Source organism: Gekko japonicus, unplaced genomic scaffold, assembly GCF_001447785.1.
Source record: "Gekko japonicus isolate JY-2015 unplaced genomic scaffold, Gekko_japonicus_V1.1 scaffold37, whole genome shotgun sequence".
NCBI classification, from domain to species: Eukaryota; Metazoa; Chordata; class Lepidosauria; order Squamata; family Gekkonidae; genus Gekko; species Gekko japonicus.
In genome coordinates, this window is record NW_015171503.1 from 602,883 (window position 1) to 621,063 (window position 18,181).

Here is an 18,181-nt window from a genome sequence, read left to right on the forward strand (position 1 = left end):
AAAAGGGAAGGATGATGGCTGCTACAGATATGCTTCTGATCTTCTCAGCTGTTAGAAAGCAGACCAATGGTTAGGTGATTTTAATACTGTGGTGGAGGTAGACAAGAAAATGAAAAACTTTTTTTGCATGCAAATTAAGCCTCAAGAATAGTTGAATTCTGCAAAATGTGCAAATTAAGAGGATTTGCTTATTTTGCAAAATTTATTTTGCTAGTCACAGGGAAGTGCGAGGACAACTCAATTCTTACTGAGCTCCTCTGATACCAGAAATTTCTCTAGAGAGCCAAGTCTCATTGGCCAGACTTACTGGGGAGGAAGCAGCCTCCTTGTGTATGCAAAGAGTCCCCTATGCTCTTTAATTCACCCTTGTGAAACTTGGTGTGTCTTCTAGCCCCTGTAGTAGAACTGTTCCAGACCAGGGCTTCCATAAAAGTATATTCAGGCATTAGAGTGACAGAGAGAATGCTAGCAACACACAGCTAGTGTAGTTCATGCCACTGTCTGTCTAAAAGGATTTTCACAAGCAACACTAAGAATGCCTCGTGGCGTCCAATGGGTCACTTGCGATGGTTTAAGGAACTACAGCATCCTGACCTGGATGGCCCAGGCTAGCCTGATCTCAGAAGCTAAGCAGGGTCAGTTAAGTACTTGGGTGGGAGATCCACAGTGGCTATGCAGAAGCAGGCCATGGCAAACCACCTCTGAACATCCCTTGCCTTGAAACCCCTATGGGCTTGCTGTCAGTCGACTTCATGGCACTTTCCCACCACCTCCAAGAACTACAGCAGCCAAACTGAAGCCACTTGAAACAAGCCCTGCATGGTGGATGCTCTGTGCAGTGGCAGAAAATTGTATAGCAATTTGTCCATCACATGCCTGGTTTCTGGAATTATGCCAGCAGGCTGTTTCAAGCCGTTCCCAGCACAGGGCACTTGTCACAATACAAAAAGCAAGAGAGAAAGCAGTTTTCATTTAGGTTTCAAATTATGGGAGATGAAAATACCATCAGTATCATTTGTGAATACAGAGGGAAATACCACCCTCTGCCAGGCCAAATTGCCTCATACATTTCCGTGGTGTGTTCAGTGTGGAATCTAAGGGTGGTAAGTCTAATGGACAAAATAGATATATTTGATTAAGCACAGAACAAAGGAAAGATAAAGGAGTTAAAGCTGTATGGTCCTTACTTGTGAGTTCCCAGGGGGCATCTAACTGGCTATGCCAGAAAACAAGGTAGATCTCTGCACTGATCTAACAATGCTTTTCTTAAGATCCTTAGGAATGACTGAAAGCATCGTTGCATGCTGAACTCAGAGAAAAGAGGAGGCAGTGTTATAGTTATTCAAGACTTCCCAAGACTTCCAACAAATGCAAATACACACAACAGTGTACTGGGGCAATTGTGGGAAGAACAAAAAAAAAATCAACTGGTACAGTTTACAGCAAAGGAGACGGATATCCTCACCCTAACTCTGTTTAGGCAAGCTTTAAGGATTTCAAAAGGGAATTACTTCTAAACATGCATGCTGAAGACAGCAGCCTAAAGCTGTGTATCAGGAAATGCCTCCTCAATACAAGAATGGTCAGACAATAAAACAATGTACCCCAGGGAAGTGGAGGGGTTTCCTCCTCAGAGGCTTTTTAAACAGGATATTGGATGAGCCTGGGTAAGGAACAAGTTTTAAACCCGGGGTATTTTGCCATTGCAGGAGGTTTGCCTTCAAAAATCAATCATGTAACTGCGAAATTCTTTAATAAGTTACCAGCTCAGCATAAAAGAAGTAATTTATTTTAAGGCTTTCAAACAATAACCCCCTTTTGCCGATGTGCCACTGCCCACTTTCCTTTGCCCCGAGGTATTATTTCATACATTACACTGGCAAAATGGCTTATGGAGGGGGTGCCTGACTGACTGATGTTCACAACAGCCGCTAAGCCATTTGCCGGGGCAGCTTTCCAGGTGGTTTGCACTGATTTCAGTCATATTAGGGAAATGCCCCTGCTGCTCCCTAGGAAAAAAAATACTCTACTGGAAAGGTTAAGATCAGGGATGATATGGGATGTACTTCACACAAACAACTGACCACACAAAGTAGCATTCACAGAAAGTACATTCTTGGCTTCTTTAACAGATGAGTGCTTGCTCCCAGCTTCCTGAGCTATAAGCCATCCCGAGGACAGAACCATCAGGTTCCTGTGGAGGACGGAACACTGGAGCCTTTAGGTGCTTTCGTAACACATGCAAACACATGAGCAGAACACGGGTGGAAGGAAACAGGCACCTGTACAAGGCAGAGAGACAGAGCAAGTGGGGTAGCCTTTCAGTCCTACAACCCCTAATTCCCTCCATCCGCTAGACTGGGCTCTAAGCTCACAAAAAACTTGCATTTCATTAAATGTTAGGTCTTTATAGTGCCACATTGAGTCCTTTTTGTTTTCCTGCTATTTCCAGCCAATTGTCAACCTTCTTTCTGCTTTAGGCCCCAACCCCCAAAACTCAGTATTAGCTGGCGTTTTCACTCACAACGATGGGAAGAACACCTGCATGTAATTCACATGTGAAGTGGGAGTGGACATCCATTTCTAAAAACCAAAAACTGTACAGACAGAGGAGGGGGACAAAGTCTTCCCTTCTTCTATTATGCTGCATTTCTTGAAGCACTGTTTTCTCTCAGTTCTGCTCCTCATCAGAAGTGAACCTAACTTCAAGAACATTGATTCAAACACAGTAATAGCTGGGCCAAAAAGGGGGGAGGTTGGCACTACTTAGCTCTTCTTATCTTTATGAAGGATTTTCTGTAATAACTAGATCCCCTCATTTTCAGCTTTCTACAGAAACAAGCATGTGAACCTCAGCCAAAATCTAGTCTGGCTCGTTTACCACACTGGTGCACTTCACACCCCTCCCTCCAGAGAGAAATGTGTGATCTTCTGCAGGCTGTGGGGGCTAAATGACTCAAGTACACAGATTCCCAGCTATCAGGAAATTAACTTCCATTGATAAATCCCCTGCCAATCCTTCTGGGTAATGGCCTAGAAAAGAATTACTCAGGTAGCTGCTACAACATTGAGACAGATTTCAAATGTCTTCTAATCAGCCTATATTATGCTTGTCTAACCTACCAGTTATGCACATGGTTGGAAACAAAATCCAGGGCTGAAATAAATGGAAGACATCACATGGATTTAGTCCTGTTCCCTATTTGTAACAAATAAGTATAGAACCTTTACCAGTGTGCCTGTTCTTAGTTTATGCACGACTGCTACATTTTATGTTATAAATGTATAATGAATAATAAAGCTGATAAGCAAGAGCCACAGGTGCAGCTATAGTCAATACACATTTACCAGCATGGTGTAGCGGTTAAGAGCAGTGGACTCCAACCTGGAAAATGGGGTTTGAATTCCTCATTCCTCCACATGAAGCCTGCTGGGTGACCTTGGGTCAGTCACAGTTCTCTCAGAATTCTCTCAGCTCCACCTACCTGACAAGGTGCCTATTGTGGGGAGAGGAAGGGAAAGGCAATTGTAAACTGCTTTTGACTCCTTATGGTAGAGAAAAGCAAGGTATAAAAACCAACTCTTCTTCTTCTACATTTATTTTCAGCCTTAATTAAAAGTACCCACTTTATTTTGAAGGAAGTAACCAACTAAACATCAAAAACTCCCAAAAATTCACAAGGAGGGTGAAGAGGGGGATGAGTTTGTATAGCATCATACACTCTCTTAGAAGTCTTCCTGTGCCACAAGTATGTACCAATTCCTTGAAAAAAGGTTGAGTGCAGCCACCATACTAGTCCTAGGTCCAACAGACCATGACAAGAGCTTGGGAAGCATGGGCTGGCCTACAGTTTTGGATAATCATCAACCCAACTCTCCTCCATAGCCTCTCATCTGGGTGGAACTAGCAACAAATAGACTGACTGTCTGGATCAATCAAGATGCCAACCGGAAGGAAGACCACCAGGATGCTTGAACTTCCACTGTTATTGCATCAGAAGCATATTTGCTTAGGCTTCTGACCAGTGTTCCCTCTAAGCTGAGTTAGTGTGATCTAGCTCAGTTTTTTAGCCTCCAGCTCACACATTTTTGTCTTAGCTCAGGAAGGATGGCTCCAGAGCAAACTGATTTATGCAGTAGCCAGATCGCTCACTCACAACTTTAATGCCAGTAGCTCACAAAGTAGAATTTCTGCTCATAAGGCTCCACAGCTTAGAGGGAGTATTGCTTCTGACCCAGCACAGGAACTTGAGGGAAATACAGGAGTTGTCTTGTTTTAAAACCCTTTTAAAATGGCACTTGAGGCAGGATGACTTTCAAAACAGAGTATTTTATTTAGCAGGCAGGGAAATTATACACACACACACAGTCAAGGCTTAGAAATTCTGAAGTTAAACTTTATAATATGTACAGAACTGAAAGCTAAAAACATACAAGAGAGTGTTGTTGTAGCTTCTTTTTAGAGATTTCTAGCTCTTTTCCACGAGAGGTACTTTCCTCAGTATATTTCAGCAATTACACAAAATCTTAATAGAGTTCCCTGGAGAATAGCTCTTTCTTAAGAGTTTCTAGATTTCTCCCCTTAGAAAATCGTTTCTCCCTTCAGAAAATTGTAGCTTTTCACAAACTCCTGAGGTTACTAAAGCTTATTCCCCTTTACCACAAACCCAGGTTCTCCTCAGAGCACAAACTGTTTTAACTGGCAGGAATAATTCTTTTCCCTAAAAAGCAAGAACCCTTTTCTGTTTGGCTTGATTGGGAGTTACAGTCTAACACCCCAGTCACCCTTGCCAAATCTCTCTTCCAGTACCTGTTGTCTGTGTAAAGCAGTCTTTTGTTGTTGTTAGGTTTCTTGACTAAGAAATGCAATTCTCCCTCAGTAGTTCTAATACTGTCAGGGCAAAGGAGTCTCTTCTCTCTATAGAAGAAAGACCCCTTGCCCTCCAGAACAGTTGATGTTATACTTGCTCTCAGCTGATGCTGGCCAATCAGAGAATGTGGAGAGCACCCAATCAAATAAGTTTTCCACTCCAGGGAAGATTAACTCCTGATCTCCCAGATTCTCTTTAACAAGCAGCTTTTTTCTAAAAAAAACCCCTGCTTTTCTGTGCAATCTGATTCTCCATTGAGTGAATTTACTGGTAAGATTTACTCTGAGCTTGCACTGTACATCTCAAAATGTCTACCTTTTCTTGTCAAAACTTAACATAGTTCATAGTGAGAGGAAGTAGTTTCACTGTTTCCCCCCATCTCTTTGTAGTCATATTTTGTTCACCCAGAACTTGGTACATGCAGAGGCTTCCCACTCTAAGATACTCCAAGCACACACAGGCCTTTTCCATTGCAAGTGCTTAAAAACATAAAAGCCCTGCTGGATCAGACCAATAGTCCATCTAGTCCAGCATCCTGTCTCACACAGAGGCCAACCAGTTCCTCTGGATGGCCCACAACAGGGCACAGAGGCTGAGGCCTCCCCCTGATGTTGCCTCCTGGCTCTGGGATTCAGAGGATTAGTGCCTCTGAATGTGTGGGTTCCCCTTACTCACCATGGCTAGTAGTCATTGATAAACTTACCCTCCATGAATCTATCTAATCCTCTTTTAAAGCTGTTTATTCCTGTGGCCATCGCTACATCCTCTGGCAGAGAATTCCACATTTTAATCACTTTCTGAGTAGTTCCTTTTGTCCATCCTGAGTTGATGTTCTAGTATTTTGGGAGAGGGAGAACAATTTATCTTTGGCAACTCTCTCCACCCCATGCATAATTTTATAAACCTCCCCCAAGCCCCTCCCCCCCAGTTGTTTCTTTTCTAAACTGAGAAGTCCCAGACTCATCAGTATTTCCTAATAGGAAAGGTGCTTCAAACCCCATCATCTTGGTTGTCCTCCTGTGTACTTTCCTAGCTCTGCAATGTCCTTTTGGAGATGTGACCAGAACTGTACACATAATTCCAAATGAGGCCGCACCATATATCTATACGGGGGCATTACAATATTGGCCATTTTTATTTTCAGTCCCTTACCTAATAATCCCTAACATAAGAGTTTGCCTTTTTCACCACTGCAGCACACTGGGTTGACCCTTTCATGGAACTATTCACTACAACCCCAAGATCTTTTTTCCTCTCAGTCTCAGCAAGTTCAGACCCCATTAGCCTATACCTGAAGCTTGGATTTTTTGTCCCAGTGTGCATCACCTTATACTTACTTGGGGATGGTCAATAGTGTGAGGGCTCCTAGTGTCCTGGCCCCACTCCTGGACCTCCTGGTATCACCTGGTATTTTTGGCCACTGTGTGACAGAGTGTTGGACTGGATGGGCCATTGGCCTGATCCAACATTGGCTTCTCTTAGGTTCTAATGAACTCCATTTGCCACATTGTCACCCACTCAGGTAGTTTGCTGAGATCCTCTTGGAGCTCTTCACAGTCAGCCTTACTTTTCACCATCCTGAATAATTTTGTGTCATCTGCAAACTTTACTACTACACTACCCACCCCTAGTTTCAGGTCATCTATGAATAAGTTAAATAGTACCGACCCCAATACCGATCCTTGTGGGACCCCATTGAGTACTTCCCTCCATGGTGAGAACTGTCCACTGATTCCTACCCTTTGCTTCCTGTCATTTAACAATTTTTTAATCCATAAGAGAACCTGTCCTCTTGTCCCATGACTGCTAAGTTTACTCAGGAGTCCTTGGTGAGGTACCTTGACGAAAGCCTCTTAAAAGTCCAGGTATATAATGTCTACTGGGTCACCATTTTTACCTGTTTGTTCACTTTCGCAAAAGACTTCAAAAGGTTGGCCCACCAGGACTTCCCTTTGCAAAAGCCATGCTGATTCCCCCTCAACAGGCTTTGTCCCTCTATGTGCATAACAACGCTATCTTTGATTAGTTTCTGCTAATTTGCCTGGGACAGACGTTAGGCTAACTGGCCTGTAATCTCCTGGTTCTGCTCTGGATCCCTTTTAAAAAATTGGTGTAACATTTGCTACTCTCCAGTCTTTTGGTACAGCAGCTGAATTCAGTGATAGGTTAGGGGGTTAGTAGTACACGGGTTAGAAGATCAACGATCTCACATCTGACTTCCTTAAGAATCCTTGGGTGCCATCAGAACCTGAAGACTTATTGGATTTTAATTTCCCCAGTAGGTCTAGAACCTCATCCCTGGTCACAGTTTGGCTCAGTTCTTCAGACTCTAATCTTAAAAATAGAGCTGTGGCATGGGTACATGCCCCACACTTTCCACAGCGAAGACAGAAACAAAAACGTTAATGGGCTTCAATTAAGTATCCTCTAGGAATCTGACTCTCTTGGATTTCCCCTTCAGCTTCTTTTTTACTATTCCCCTCATTTTTTACAGTTTTGGACTTTAGGGGTAACTTTCCATTGACCTTAATGCTGAGCTTAACAGTATTATGTCACTGTTCCCAATTGGTATAACAATTCCTACATCTCTCACTAGGTCTTCAGACCCACTCAGAACCAAGTCCAAGATCACTACCCCTCTGGTTGGCTCTGTGACCAACTGTTCCATGTCTAGGAATCTCATTTCTACAGCACGACTTGAATAAATGCCTACCAAGTCAATGTGAGGGTAGTTCAAGTCTCCCAGTATAACAATATTATCTGCTTTAGTCACCTCCCTTATTTCCTTCTCCATCTCAAGATCAGCCTTAGGGGTTTGATCAGGTGAGCAATATTCCACCCCCACTTTTAAGTAACCCGTAGGGCCCAGTATTTCCACCCATAACGCTTCTGTTGGGGAGTTAATTCCTGATGTTTTCTTATTTGAGTCTATGGTCTTTGATGTATAAAGCAACACTACCACCACCAACCCGTCCCTCCTTATCTTGCCTATAGTTTATACCCAGGAATGACTGTACCCCATAGATTTTCCCCATTACACCATATTTCTGAGATACCTACTATATCTAAATTGTCACTGAATGCCAAGCACTCCAGCTTGGGGCATCAGAGCTTGTTTTTTGGCCATAAATTGGCATAGTTACAGCCTCCATCTTTGAACAAAATGGATTTCAGACTCTGACTCTGTGTAGCTTGACATCAAAAATTGCAACAATATGGCTTTGAGTGATTGTTCTGCATTCCATGAGGAACATCTAACTGCAAGTAGTATTAGGGATGGGCACGAACCAGCTGACAAACCAAAGTTCATTTTCGTTTGTGTTCAATTTCATTGGCTGAATAGTGTGCTCTTGGTCAAATGGCAAACAACAAACAAAATCTGACAACACAATACAGAAAATGACAAAGGTTAATATGGAGAGCAGAAGCAAGACTTATAGTGCCCCCCACCATAGCACAGAATAACTTCAGTGCTTATCCAGTGCTTATAACTTCAGTGCTTATCCATACACATAATCATATTGAAGATGATACATCTTCTCCCCTCCCTTCAAGCCAAGTGGAGAAATTCATCTTCTGTTTCCTGTTGTATTGCTTCAAAAAGCAGCATAGATTTGCCTTTTTACATGATCTGATTATGTCCATTTTCCAAAAGCAGTTTTTTGGTGGGAGATGGCCATTTTCTACAGATCTGCCCTTCGGCCCAAGTCCTCAAACAAGCTCAGTGAGCCTTTCTGTCATTCATAATATTACTGCGCATGATAATGAAGTCTCTTTGCTTCCTTAAAAGTTTAGTCCACATCCTCATCCTTCAGGCAGCCAATTAGCACAGGACTCTTTGAGGCTTCCTGTTCCATTTCCTCATCTTTCACGGAACTGCTCAGCATGGGGCTTAATGGAGCTTCTGATTCCATGTCCTCATCTTTTAAGGAACCGGTTAGAACAGGACTCTTTGGGGCTTCTGGCTCCATGTCCTCATCTTTGAAAGAACCACTCAGCAAAGGGCTTGCTTGAGCTTCTGGTTCCATGTCCTCATCTTTTATGCAGCTGATTGGTACTGGAAGTTCTGGAGCTTCAGAAGCCATCCCTGAATCATCAAGAACTTCTTCTTTCACCTGCACAACAACCGCTGTGAATGAGAGGGGGAGGGTACATTCACATCACTAGACTTCAGCTCAGAGTCCTTTCCTTGGACAGACACACACAGAGTTGTGGGTAAGATACACAGCAATAACATGCACTAAAACTGAATTCACCCTCTGTAATGACTACTGTGCTAAATTCACCCTCTGTAATGACTACTGTGCTGAATATGACAATGAAACACATTTATTATAAAGGGGAACGGTGATACACCTGCTTTTCAGTATTTTCTTTATAGTCAAAAGGGATAGAAGTCTATCGCTTTCTAAAAAGAGGGTTTTCAGAGTTTTGTAGCAATCAGATTCAGTACTGTAAGTCAGATTTTGTTGGTGTCTGCGCTACATCAAAAGAACACATGGCATGGGGGTCATCCTACCCATAATAATGTATCTTTAAAATACAGAATCAGTTCTTCCTGCCAGCATGGCTGCTGAGACATGGGTGCTGGCACAACCCAAGTGAAGACAGAAGGCCCATCAGCCTTTGCCCTCCATAATTTGCCCACACTAGTCTGTGAAAAATTACAGGAACTATTACTACCAAAACACATTCAAACGGTTTAAAAGAGAGCCTAGAGCAGGCTGTTTAACTAAGGCAGAACAAGTAACTAAAAACGGATCACTGAATTCCAACTTGTTAGCAGGATTTGCCAAGAGATCAGACAAAAATACATATTATCATATTCTGAAGAGAGAATATACTTCATTTATCCCAGTGGCAGGATCTGGGATCTGAGTGCTGAACCCTGTTTTAGTTTACCAGATTCCTTCAGGATCCCTAGAACCAATAAACTGCATAATTTTTTTCAGTGAACGAGGGTCACAACTCTACCAAAGTGTGGGGGACACTCAGAGATTCACTACTTCATTAATGGCTTCCCCTGCCCAGCTCTCCCTCTTAGTGAAAAGATCCAGCTACATCCCACCTCCTTACCTGGATCAGGAGCTGGTTTCGCTGAGGCCTCACTTGCCGCTTGCATTCCTTTCTTTGGTTTTGGAGCAGCCTGTGTCTTAGCTGTTTGCTTGACGGAACGGGCTTTAGCAGTCATCTTTTTTCCTTGGAATATAAGAGACAAGCTCTGGGAAAACCAATCTTACCTTAGTGTTTCAATCATTTGCTGCCCTTCCTCTCAGGAGCACAGAATGCTGATGGCAGCCTGTTTCTCACTGAAGTGGTAAACTTGTACCACTTCATCACGTGTCTGGACTGTACCACTTTCAGCCACAGGAAAGGGCTTATGTTATGGTGGCTACCCAGCTGAGCATAGATCTGAACTTGGGCTTCCAACATTTAAAACTATATTTCGTGCTACCGCTACCCCAGGCCACTGTCAGACTGACTGCAGTCAATAACCCATACCAAGACACTTATTATGAGAGAGTGGCATTTATTTGGGGTTTGGTGGTGAAAGTATGAAACATATTTGTAGCCTGATAAAGAAATAGGAAGAGACATGCACTAGACCAGTGCCTGAATGTGCCAAGCACAAAGCAGTTCAATTGCCACTTACTTTTCTTCCCATATGGCTTCCGCTTCTTCTTTGGCACCTCCTTGACTGGCACAGGTGACACGGGCTCTGTCACCAAGAAAAGAGCAGAGCACTATTTTATTCGTAATTTTTATCCCACAATTCTCCACAAGAGGCTGAAGACAGGCTACATAGTACACAGGCAATACACACCAAAAACAGTAAATATAATTCAAGCCAGTAAAGAGAACTCTAACTATATAAACATATCAATGTAGCCACCAAACCAGTAAAGAGATTTCTAAGTCATACGAACAGAGATCCATGTAGATTAATGCAGCCACCAAACAGATACAAGAAGTTTGAATAGGCTCTTCTAAACAACTCCATCTTATGGTGGCTTCCCAACCTCCTTCAGAAGTCTATTCCATAATGCCAGTGCCATGGCACAAAAAAGCTCTAGCTTTAGCTGATGGAGGCTCATATTTACCTCTAAGATCGTACCTGAAGGAGACTTTGAGCAGATGATCTTAATTAAAGCTATACAATACAGCCACTACAGCAGCAGCTAAGTATAAAGTAGTTTCCAGGCAAGAGGTTCCAAAATTAGTTTCCAGCTTAAGCAGGCTAGGAGTTCTAATGTTAGGAAGCAGGAAAGTTGTGGGTCAAGTCAAAATAATGATCCCACCCCCTTTCCAAATGTGCTTACTTTCAGGGGTCATTTCGTAGAAAAAGAGCTAGGGGGACTCATTAGCATAACTCATTAGCATATGCCACACACCCTGACATCACCGGAAGTGTGTCCTCCCCACAGCCGGCGGCGACCTCCAGCGGGCACCAGCAGGGAGCTCCAGGCCCCGCCCTCCCGCACCTCACCCGGGGGGATGGCGTCCCCCCGCGGCCCCCCCCCCAAATGACCCCTGCTTACTTTGCATATTTTACTCTGGGACCACATATATTAACTTTGTTTTGCAATGAAAAGCCACAGAAACAGAGCATAGCTTTGAGTGAGAATGTAAAAGTTTGAACAAAAAGAGGAATGTGATCCAAAGGCCGCTGTTGTCTGGTTTGAGTAGGCTGGATTCCTGCAAGGACCTGGCAAAAGGGTGGTCTTGCTTTGTACCAGCAGAGTCAACTAAATGACCTCCTAAATTGCCCCTCCTATAATTCATAATAGAAACTTCATTTTCAACCAGAGAACTATTTATTTTCAGGAGACGGAAGATGTGATAGCTGTAGTTTTCAAATATGAGGGCCAAAAACATTTTTAGATTTAAGAAATAGACCACTAAATTCTGCACTAGCAACTACATTCCTTGGTATCATGGAGAATGAACAAGCCAAGGACGTAGGGAGCTTACACAGTAAGTCCAAATCAAGATGCAGCCACACTGACCCCTGCTGATTATAGAGGAGAGCAACACCTGAAGAGACGCTTACCCACTCACAGGACTTAGGATGCCAAGGAAGACCTGGAGACACTGACTTAGGTTGCATCTACTAGAGATCCCCCAGGAATCCAGGGCCAGATTAAGACATGCCAAGGCCTTAAAGTGTGTCAAGTTTAAGAAGCCCTATAGTATTACCAAAAATGGAGGAATTTAATAATTTTAGGGGTTTTTTCATATTGAGAAGCCCCTCATAACCCTAGGTCCCAAGCTGTAGCTTATTTAATCTTGTGCCTCAAATCCAGCTCTGCTGTTGTATCTTCACTTCCTCATCAGCTACACCATTAGCCCCTGCCCAGGTTCCTAGCCCATAACACATTCTGGTTTTCTTTGCAGTAAAAGTCACAATCTTTTTTCTTTTACATGAAAGAGCAACAGGCCAGCTTGCCACCAAAACACCTCTTAAAATAAGCTAGTGGAGCTGGGAGCAGAGCAGTCTTCCCTTACCTGGGACCACTGGCGGCTGCAGCTGGTAACCTATCAGTTCACACCAACCCACAGGATAGATATCTGGAGACTCGCAGTCCACCCACTGGTCATATTCACTGTCCCAGCCATCAAAGTGGATTCTGAGAAGCCGATGGACCACCCGCTTCACTGTGGCCACACAGATAAGTCTGGGTTCCATCAAATCTACTGCTTCTAGCTTGGTGCCCACCTTGAAGCCATGGTTTGGGCAATCCTGCAAAGAGGAGAGAAATACCTCCAGTGTGGAGACTTGATTATGCAGTGCAAGTCTTTTAATAATAAGGAAGGTAAAGGTTTATATACATTTATGGCTATGCCAAGGAATGTTCAAACTATTAGACAATTGCACTCATTTCACACGCTAGCAAGGTCATGCTGAAGATCTTACAAGATATGCTTCAGCAGTATGTGGATAGAGAACTGCCAGAAGTAACAAGCTGGGTTTCAAAGAGGTAGGGGAACTAGAGATCAAATTGCCAACATTGGCTGGATTATGGAGAAAGCAAGAGAGTACCAAAAAACATCTACTTCTGCTTCACTGACTATGCTAAAGCCTTGGATTGTGTGGATCACAACAAACTGCGGCAAGTCCTTAAAGAGATGGGAGTACCAGACCACCTCACATGTCTCCTGAGAAAAATGTATAAGGGTCAAGAAGCGACAGTTAGAACTGGATACAGAACAACTGATTGGTTTAGCATAGGAAAAAAACAGGTTGCTTACCTGTAACTGATTATCTTCGACTGGTCATCTATGCAGTACCACACATGGGTTGGGCGCCTCCGCATGACCTCGACCAGAGAAACGTCCAGAGCTTGCCTCAGAAATCCTTTTTGGCGGGCTCTCTTCCTACCCTGGGGAGCAAGCACGCACTGCGCATGCCAGTTCCTTCGACCGCTACAGATAAGTCCCATCAAGCTAAGGTAAGTGATCAGGAGATGCTAGCAGCGGGGAAGGCCAGGTGGGATCGTGGTACTGCACAGATGTCCACTTGAAGATCATCAATTACAGGTAAGAAACCTGTTTATCTTCGTTGTGGTCTCTGTGCAGTCCCACACATGGGTGATTACAAGAGCTGAACCAGTTGGTGGAGGGAACTGGCAGCTGAAAGAGACAAAAAATACTGGTTAGGATACAGCATCATTATTTAAATTCATGGGTCCTACCTGAAGAAGCCGAATGATCAAGCAAAGAGAGATCGCAGCACCGCCTGGCCAAATGCAGCATCCCGTCGAGCTCGAATGTCAAGTGCATAGTGGGACACAAATGTCAATGCCGAGGACCATGTAGCGACAGCACAGATGTCTTGTAACGGGACACCAGCCAGGAAGGCCGTCAATGTCGATACTGCCTGTGTAGAGTGGGCAGTAATACAGGTAGGAATGGGTTGATGCACCAGTTCATAGCAAAGGGCTATGGTGGAAGTCACCCATTTCGACAAGCGTTGAGACGAAATCGGGACCGTAAGCAACGAAAAGCCTAGGAGACTTACGAAAAGGCTTCGTTCGGTGCAAGTAAAAAAAGAGCTTGAGTTGAGTCAGGACGAAGGTACAAGGGGCTTCTGCAGGGCACACAGCTGAAGAAGACCTTTAAGGAAGGACTTCGTGAGGGTGCGAAAACACTGTAGAGCCCTGTACACGGAGATGGCCGCCAAATGGACCTGTAAGGAGGAGTAAGCGAGGCCAGATTCCTTCAGGGAGACAACATAGGAGAAGATCTCGCGCAGAGACGCCTGGATCAGATCAAAGGCATGGCGAGAGGCATAAGATTGAAACCTCTTCCACTTCGAGCGGTAAGCGGTGCAGGTAGAGGGCTTCCTTGAATTAAGGAGGACGTCAGACACTTCTGGTGGGAAGTCTAGCGCAGGATCTTCCAGGCAGTCAGTTGGAAGAAGGCCGGATTGGGGTGCAGGATCCTGCCTCGATCCCGAGAGAGAAGATCGGAGACAAGAGGCAGGGACCAGAACCTCCGTTGGGAGAGACGGAGGAGGTGCGGAAACCATACTTGGCGCGGCCACTAGGGCGTGATGAGAATGCAGGAGCTGGCATCACCCACAATCTTCTGAACCACACGGGAGATCAGACGGAAGGGTGGGAAGAAATAAAACAGGGTTCCCTTCCACGTGTGAAGAAGGGCATCTCCAAGAGACCGAGCAGACAGCAGACCTCTGGTGAAGAAGAGGCGACATCGAGCATTCTCCGTAGTGGCAAAGCCGTCGACGGTGAGATGACCGAAATCGAGGAAGACCGGTCGCAGGTATCAAAGATTGATGGATCATCTGTTGTCTGGCATCCCCGAATGGCTCAAATGGTCGCATTCATTTTGAATGCCTGGAATGTATATCGCTGAGAGCATGATCAAATGGTGGAGGCACCAATTCCAAAGATCAATGGTCACCCTGCAGAAGCGAAGAGAGGCAGTCCCGCCCTGCTTGTTTATGTAGAAAACAGTGGTGGTATTGTCCGAGGCAACTTGGATGACTTTGCCCTGCAGTATCGGTCGCGAAGAGTCGGACTCGACTGTGCGACTGAACAACAACAAATCGGAAGAAAGGACTGTAGAGCGAGATGAACAGCTCGTAGCTCCAGTGCACTGATGTGAAGGGTGACTTCCCAAGGAGACCACGCCCCCTTGGCCAAGAGCATTCCACACTGGGCTCCCCAACCCCAGAGGGACGCATCTGTGGACAGTGAAATCTCTGGAGGAGGATGCCAAAAGGGCATGCCGGAGAGGAGATGCTGAGGAAGGGACCACCAGGAGAGGGAGTCGATGTCTGGAGTCGGGATCGAAAGGATCTTGTGCCACGGACTCTGGAGAGGATTGAAAGTGCGGAGAAGCCAAAGTTGGAGAGGATGCATCCTGAGTCTGGTATGCTGAACAACGAAGACCGTGGACGCAAAATATCCCAGGAGCCTCATGATGGACCGAGCAGATTGTCGGGGAGATGCAGACACCAATGAGATGCAGACACCCTTGTCTAGGAGGGCTGAAATCTTCAGGGAGAGCGGGGGATCCGGAGGTATTATGACAAAGTTAGGGAGGATAGGAGGCGAAACGAACTCTATGGCATACCCGACTCGTACAATGGTGAGGACCCAGGAGTTGGTGGAAATTTCTTCCCAGGTTGGAAGGAAGGGGAAGAGTCAGGTCCAAATGGGAGGGGTGAAGGAGAGAGGCGACGGCAGGCAATCGAAGTGGTCAAACGGACTGGTTGTTGGGGCTTCCTAGGGGCCTGCTGACATGGTCGATGAGACTGGCGGGAATCATAAGGCCTCTTTCTCCACTGAGAGGTGGAGGCAGGAGACGGCTGGTATTTATTATAGTAAGATCTTCAGGACTGGTATCGGGGTCGAGGTGTGGAGGTAAAGACTCCAAGGTTTCGAGCCTGCTTTCAGCTATCATCAATAGGTTTCGTCGGTGGTAGATTGCAACAGCCCCTCTCCATCGAAAGGGAGGTCTTCAATCCGGAATTTAACGTCTGGTTGAAGAGAGGTGCTCCGAAGCCAAGTGTGACGATGGAGAGCAACGGAAGAGACCAGGACCTAAGAAGAACAGGTGACAGCATGATGAATAGAATTGATCTGCTGCTTAGAGATCGTACAGATCTCAGATAAAGCTCCTGACAAAGGAAGGCGGTGCTCCTCTGGGAGTGATTCTTCAACGGGACGCACGGTTGTAGCAACATTAAAGGCGTAGGCTGAAAGGTATGATAAATAGGTATCAATTCTTATATTCATAGAAGCCACCGAATACATTTTCTTGGCAATAACATCGATCTTGCAGCCCTCGCTGGACTGGTTGTTTAGACTTTGAAGAGGAGTACACAACCATCGAATTTGGTGGAGGTTGAGTAAAAAGGAACTTCCCAGAGGACTCTTGAATATTATAGAGACCCTCATAACACCTTGAGATTGGGGGAACAGAAGCAGGGTGATCCCACGATTCTTTGAGAACGGAGAGGTGTACAGGAAGCAGATGGTGGCAAGTTGGCCTGAACGAGTTTGTGAACCACATCAGTCACTGCGGGCGTCTCAGTGGAGCCTTGGACCTAGAGAGCAGTAGCCATTCTCATCACAAGCTCCAAGTAGGCCTATGGTAGGAGATAAAGAGCCCGAGTGACGAGGCTCATCATCAATGCGTATAACATCGGGATCGAGATCACCGGAGTTCGAGTGGACTGACAGAGACAAAGAAGGTGATCGCAACGGTTGAGATATATCATCATCAGGTGGATGGTACTAAGGGAGAACTCTTCGGGGCATCCATAGACTTCAAGAGCTCTAGAGACTGATCGAGCGCCAGAGAACAAGCAGACGCAACAGATTGCAAATGTCTAGAGTACGCAGGAACTTGTCAGCGTTTGGGACGTTCAGGATGGTGGAGTTGATCATAACGATCTCGGCGAGGTATAGAAGACCTGGAGTAAGAACGAGGATAGTACAGCCTCTGGTAGCGGATACTAGGGGACCACGACCAATAACCAGATGCCGATCTCGAAGGAGAAGGCACGGTGCGGCGATCATACCGTCTGTGGTCATAATGAGACCTAGATCTGGATCGACCCCTGAAAAAATGCTCCATCATCCAAATCGTGGATAGGTGTGTGGGAGTGACGGGAAGGAGATCAATACTCTCAGCAAGACATAGGCCGGAGAGGCGATCTCAAGGACTGGCCCAGCAGAATACGGCCGGAGGGCGAAGACAAAGTAGGCGGTGGTGTCAGAGGCTGAAGACTGGCCTTTTGAGGAAGTGAAGACACCACAGGAGTAGAGATTGATAGACCAGAAATCAGCACGGGATCGAGCTTCGGGGCCGAAGTTGATGTCGAAGCTTTCAATTTCAACGCCAATTTATCGTTATGCCTTTTCAGCTTATGCTTCAGTGTTTTTATTTTTCTGCCTGCTTCTGGTGAAGCGAAGACTGAGAAGCAGCTGAAGACAGGTTCGGGCACAAAGCAGCTTCCAGAAGAACAGTACGAAGCCTGGCTGCTCTGTTTCTTCTGGCCTGACGGGTAAAGTTGGCACAGTGGGGACAGGAGTCAACCCGATGGGCTTCGCCCAAACACAATAGACAAAGATCATGACCGTTGTTAGATGGGATTTTAGCTGGGCAATGACGACACGTCTTTAAAAACTTTGTCTTTCCCATACAAACGCCACCTCACCCACACAAAGGGGGGGGGGGGGGAGGACAAGAAAGAAAGTGAGAAACAGTTAAAGTTTCCTTCTTTTTTTTAGAGATTAAACAGAAGATGAAAAAGAAGAATGAAATAAGAACGAAGGAGAGAACCGAAGAAGGTCGAAATACTCAGCTGAGGCAAATTGAAGAGCAGCGTTAGTGAGGTGTGAACACGAAGGCGGTCGAAAAGGAACTGTGTGGGAAGCGGCTCTCTCCCCTGCTCCAGGCATGCGCAGTGCATGCTTGCTCCCCAGGGCGGGAAGAGAGCCTGCCAAAAAGGATTTCGGGGGCATGCTCTGGAAGTTTCTCAGGTCAAGGTCGTGCGCAGGCGCCCAACCCATGTGTGGGACTGCACAGAGATCACGAAAAAGATGGAGTACAACAAGGATGTATATTGTCACCATGCTTATTTAATTTATATGCAGAGTACATCATACGAAATGCTGGCCTGGATGAATCACAAGCCGGAATTAAGATTGCCAGGAAAAACATCAATAACCTCAGATATGCAGATGATACCACTCCAATGGTGGAAAGTGAAGAGACTTCAAGAGACTCTTGCTAAGGATGAAAGAGGAGATTGCAAAAGTTGGCTTGAAACTCAA

At 45.3% G+C, this 18,181-nt stretch overlaps 1 protein-coding gene across 1 annotated transcript in view; it reads right to left on the reverse strand.

The window, feature by feature from the left end:
- Nucleotides 1-7,768: 7,768 nt before the first annotated feature.
- The window catches only part of L3MBTL2 (l(3)mbt-like 2 (Drosophila)), a 43,756-nt gene continuing 33,343 nt past the window's right edge, over nt 7,769-18,181 (reverse strand). The window contains exons 14-17 of the mRNA XM_015419196.1: nt 12,378-12,612; nt 10,525-10,590; nt 9,948-10,070; nt 7,769-9,000 (exon numbers count right to left, since the gene is read on the reverse strand). Of these exons, the coding sequence (XP_015274682.1) occupies nt 8,663-9,000; nt 9,948-10,070; nt 10,525-10,590; nt 12,378-12,612 (762 nt within the window). The 3' untranslated portion in view covers nt 7,769-8,662. The remainder of the gene's footprint in view (nt 9,001-9,947; nt 10,071-10,524; nt 10,591-12,377; nt 12,613-18,181) is intronic.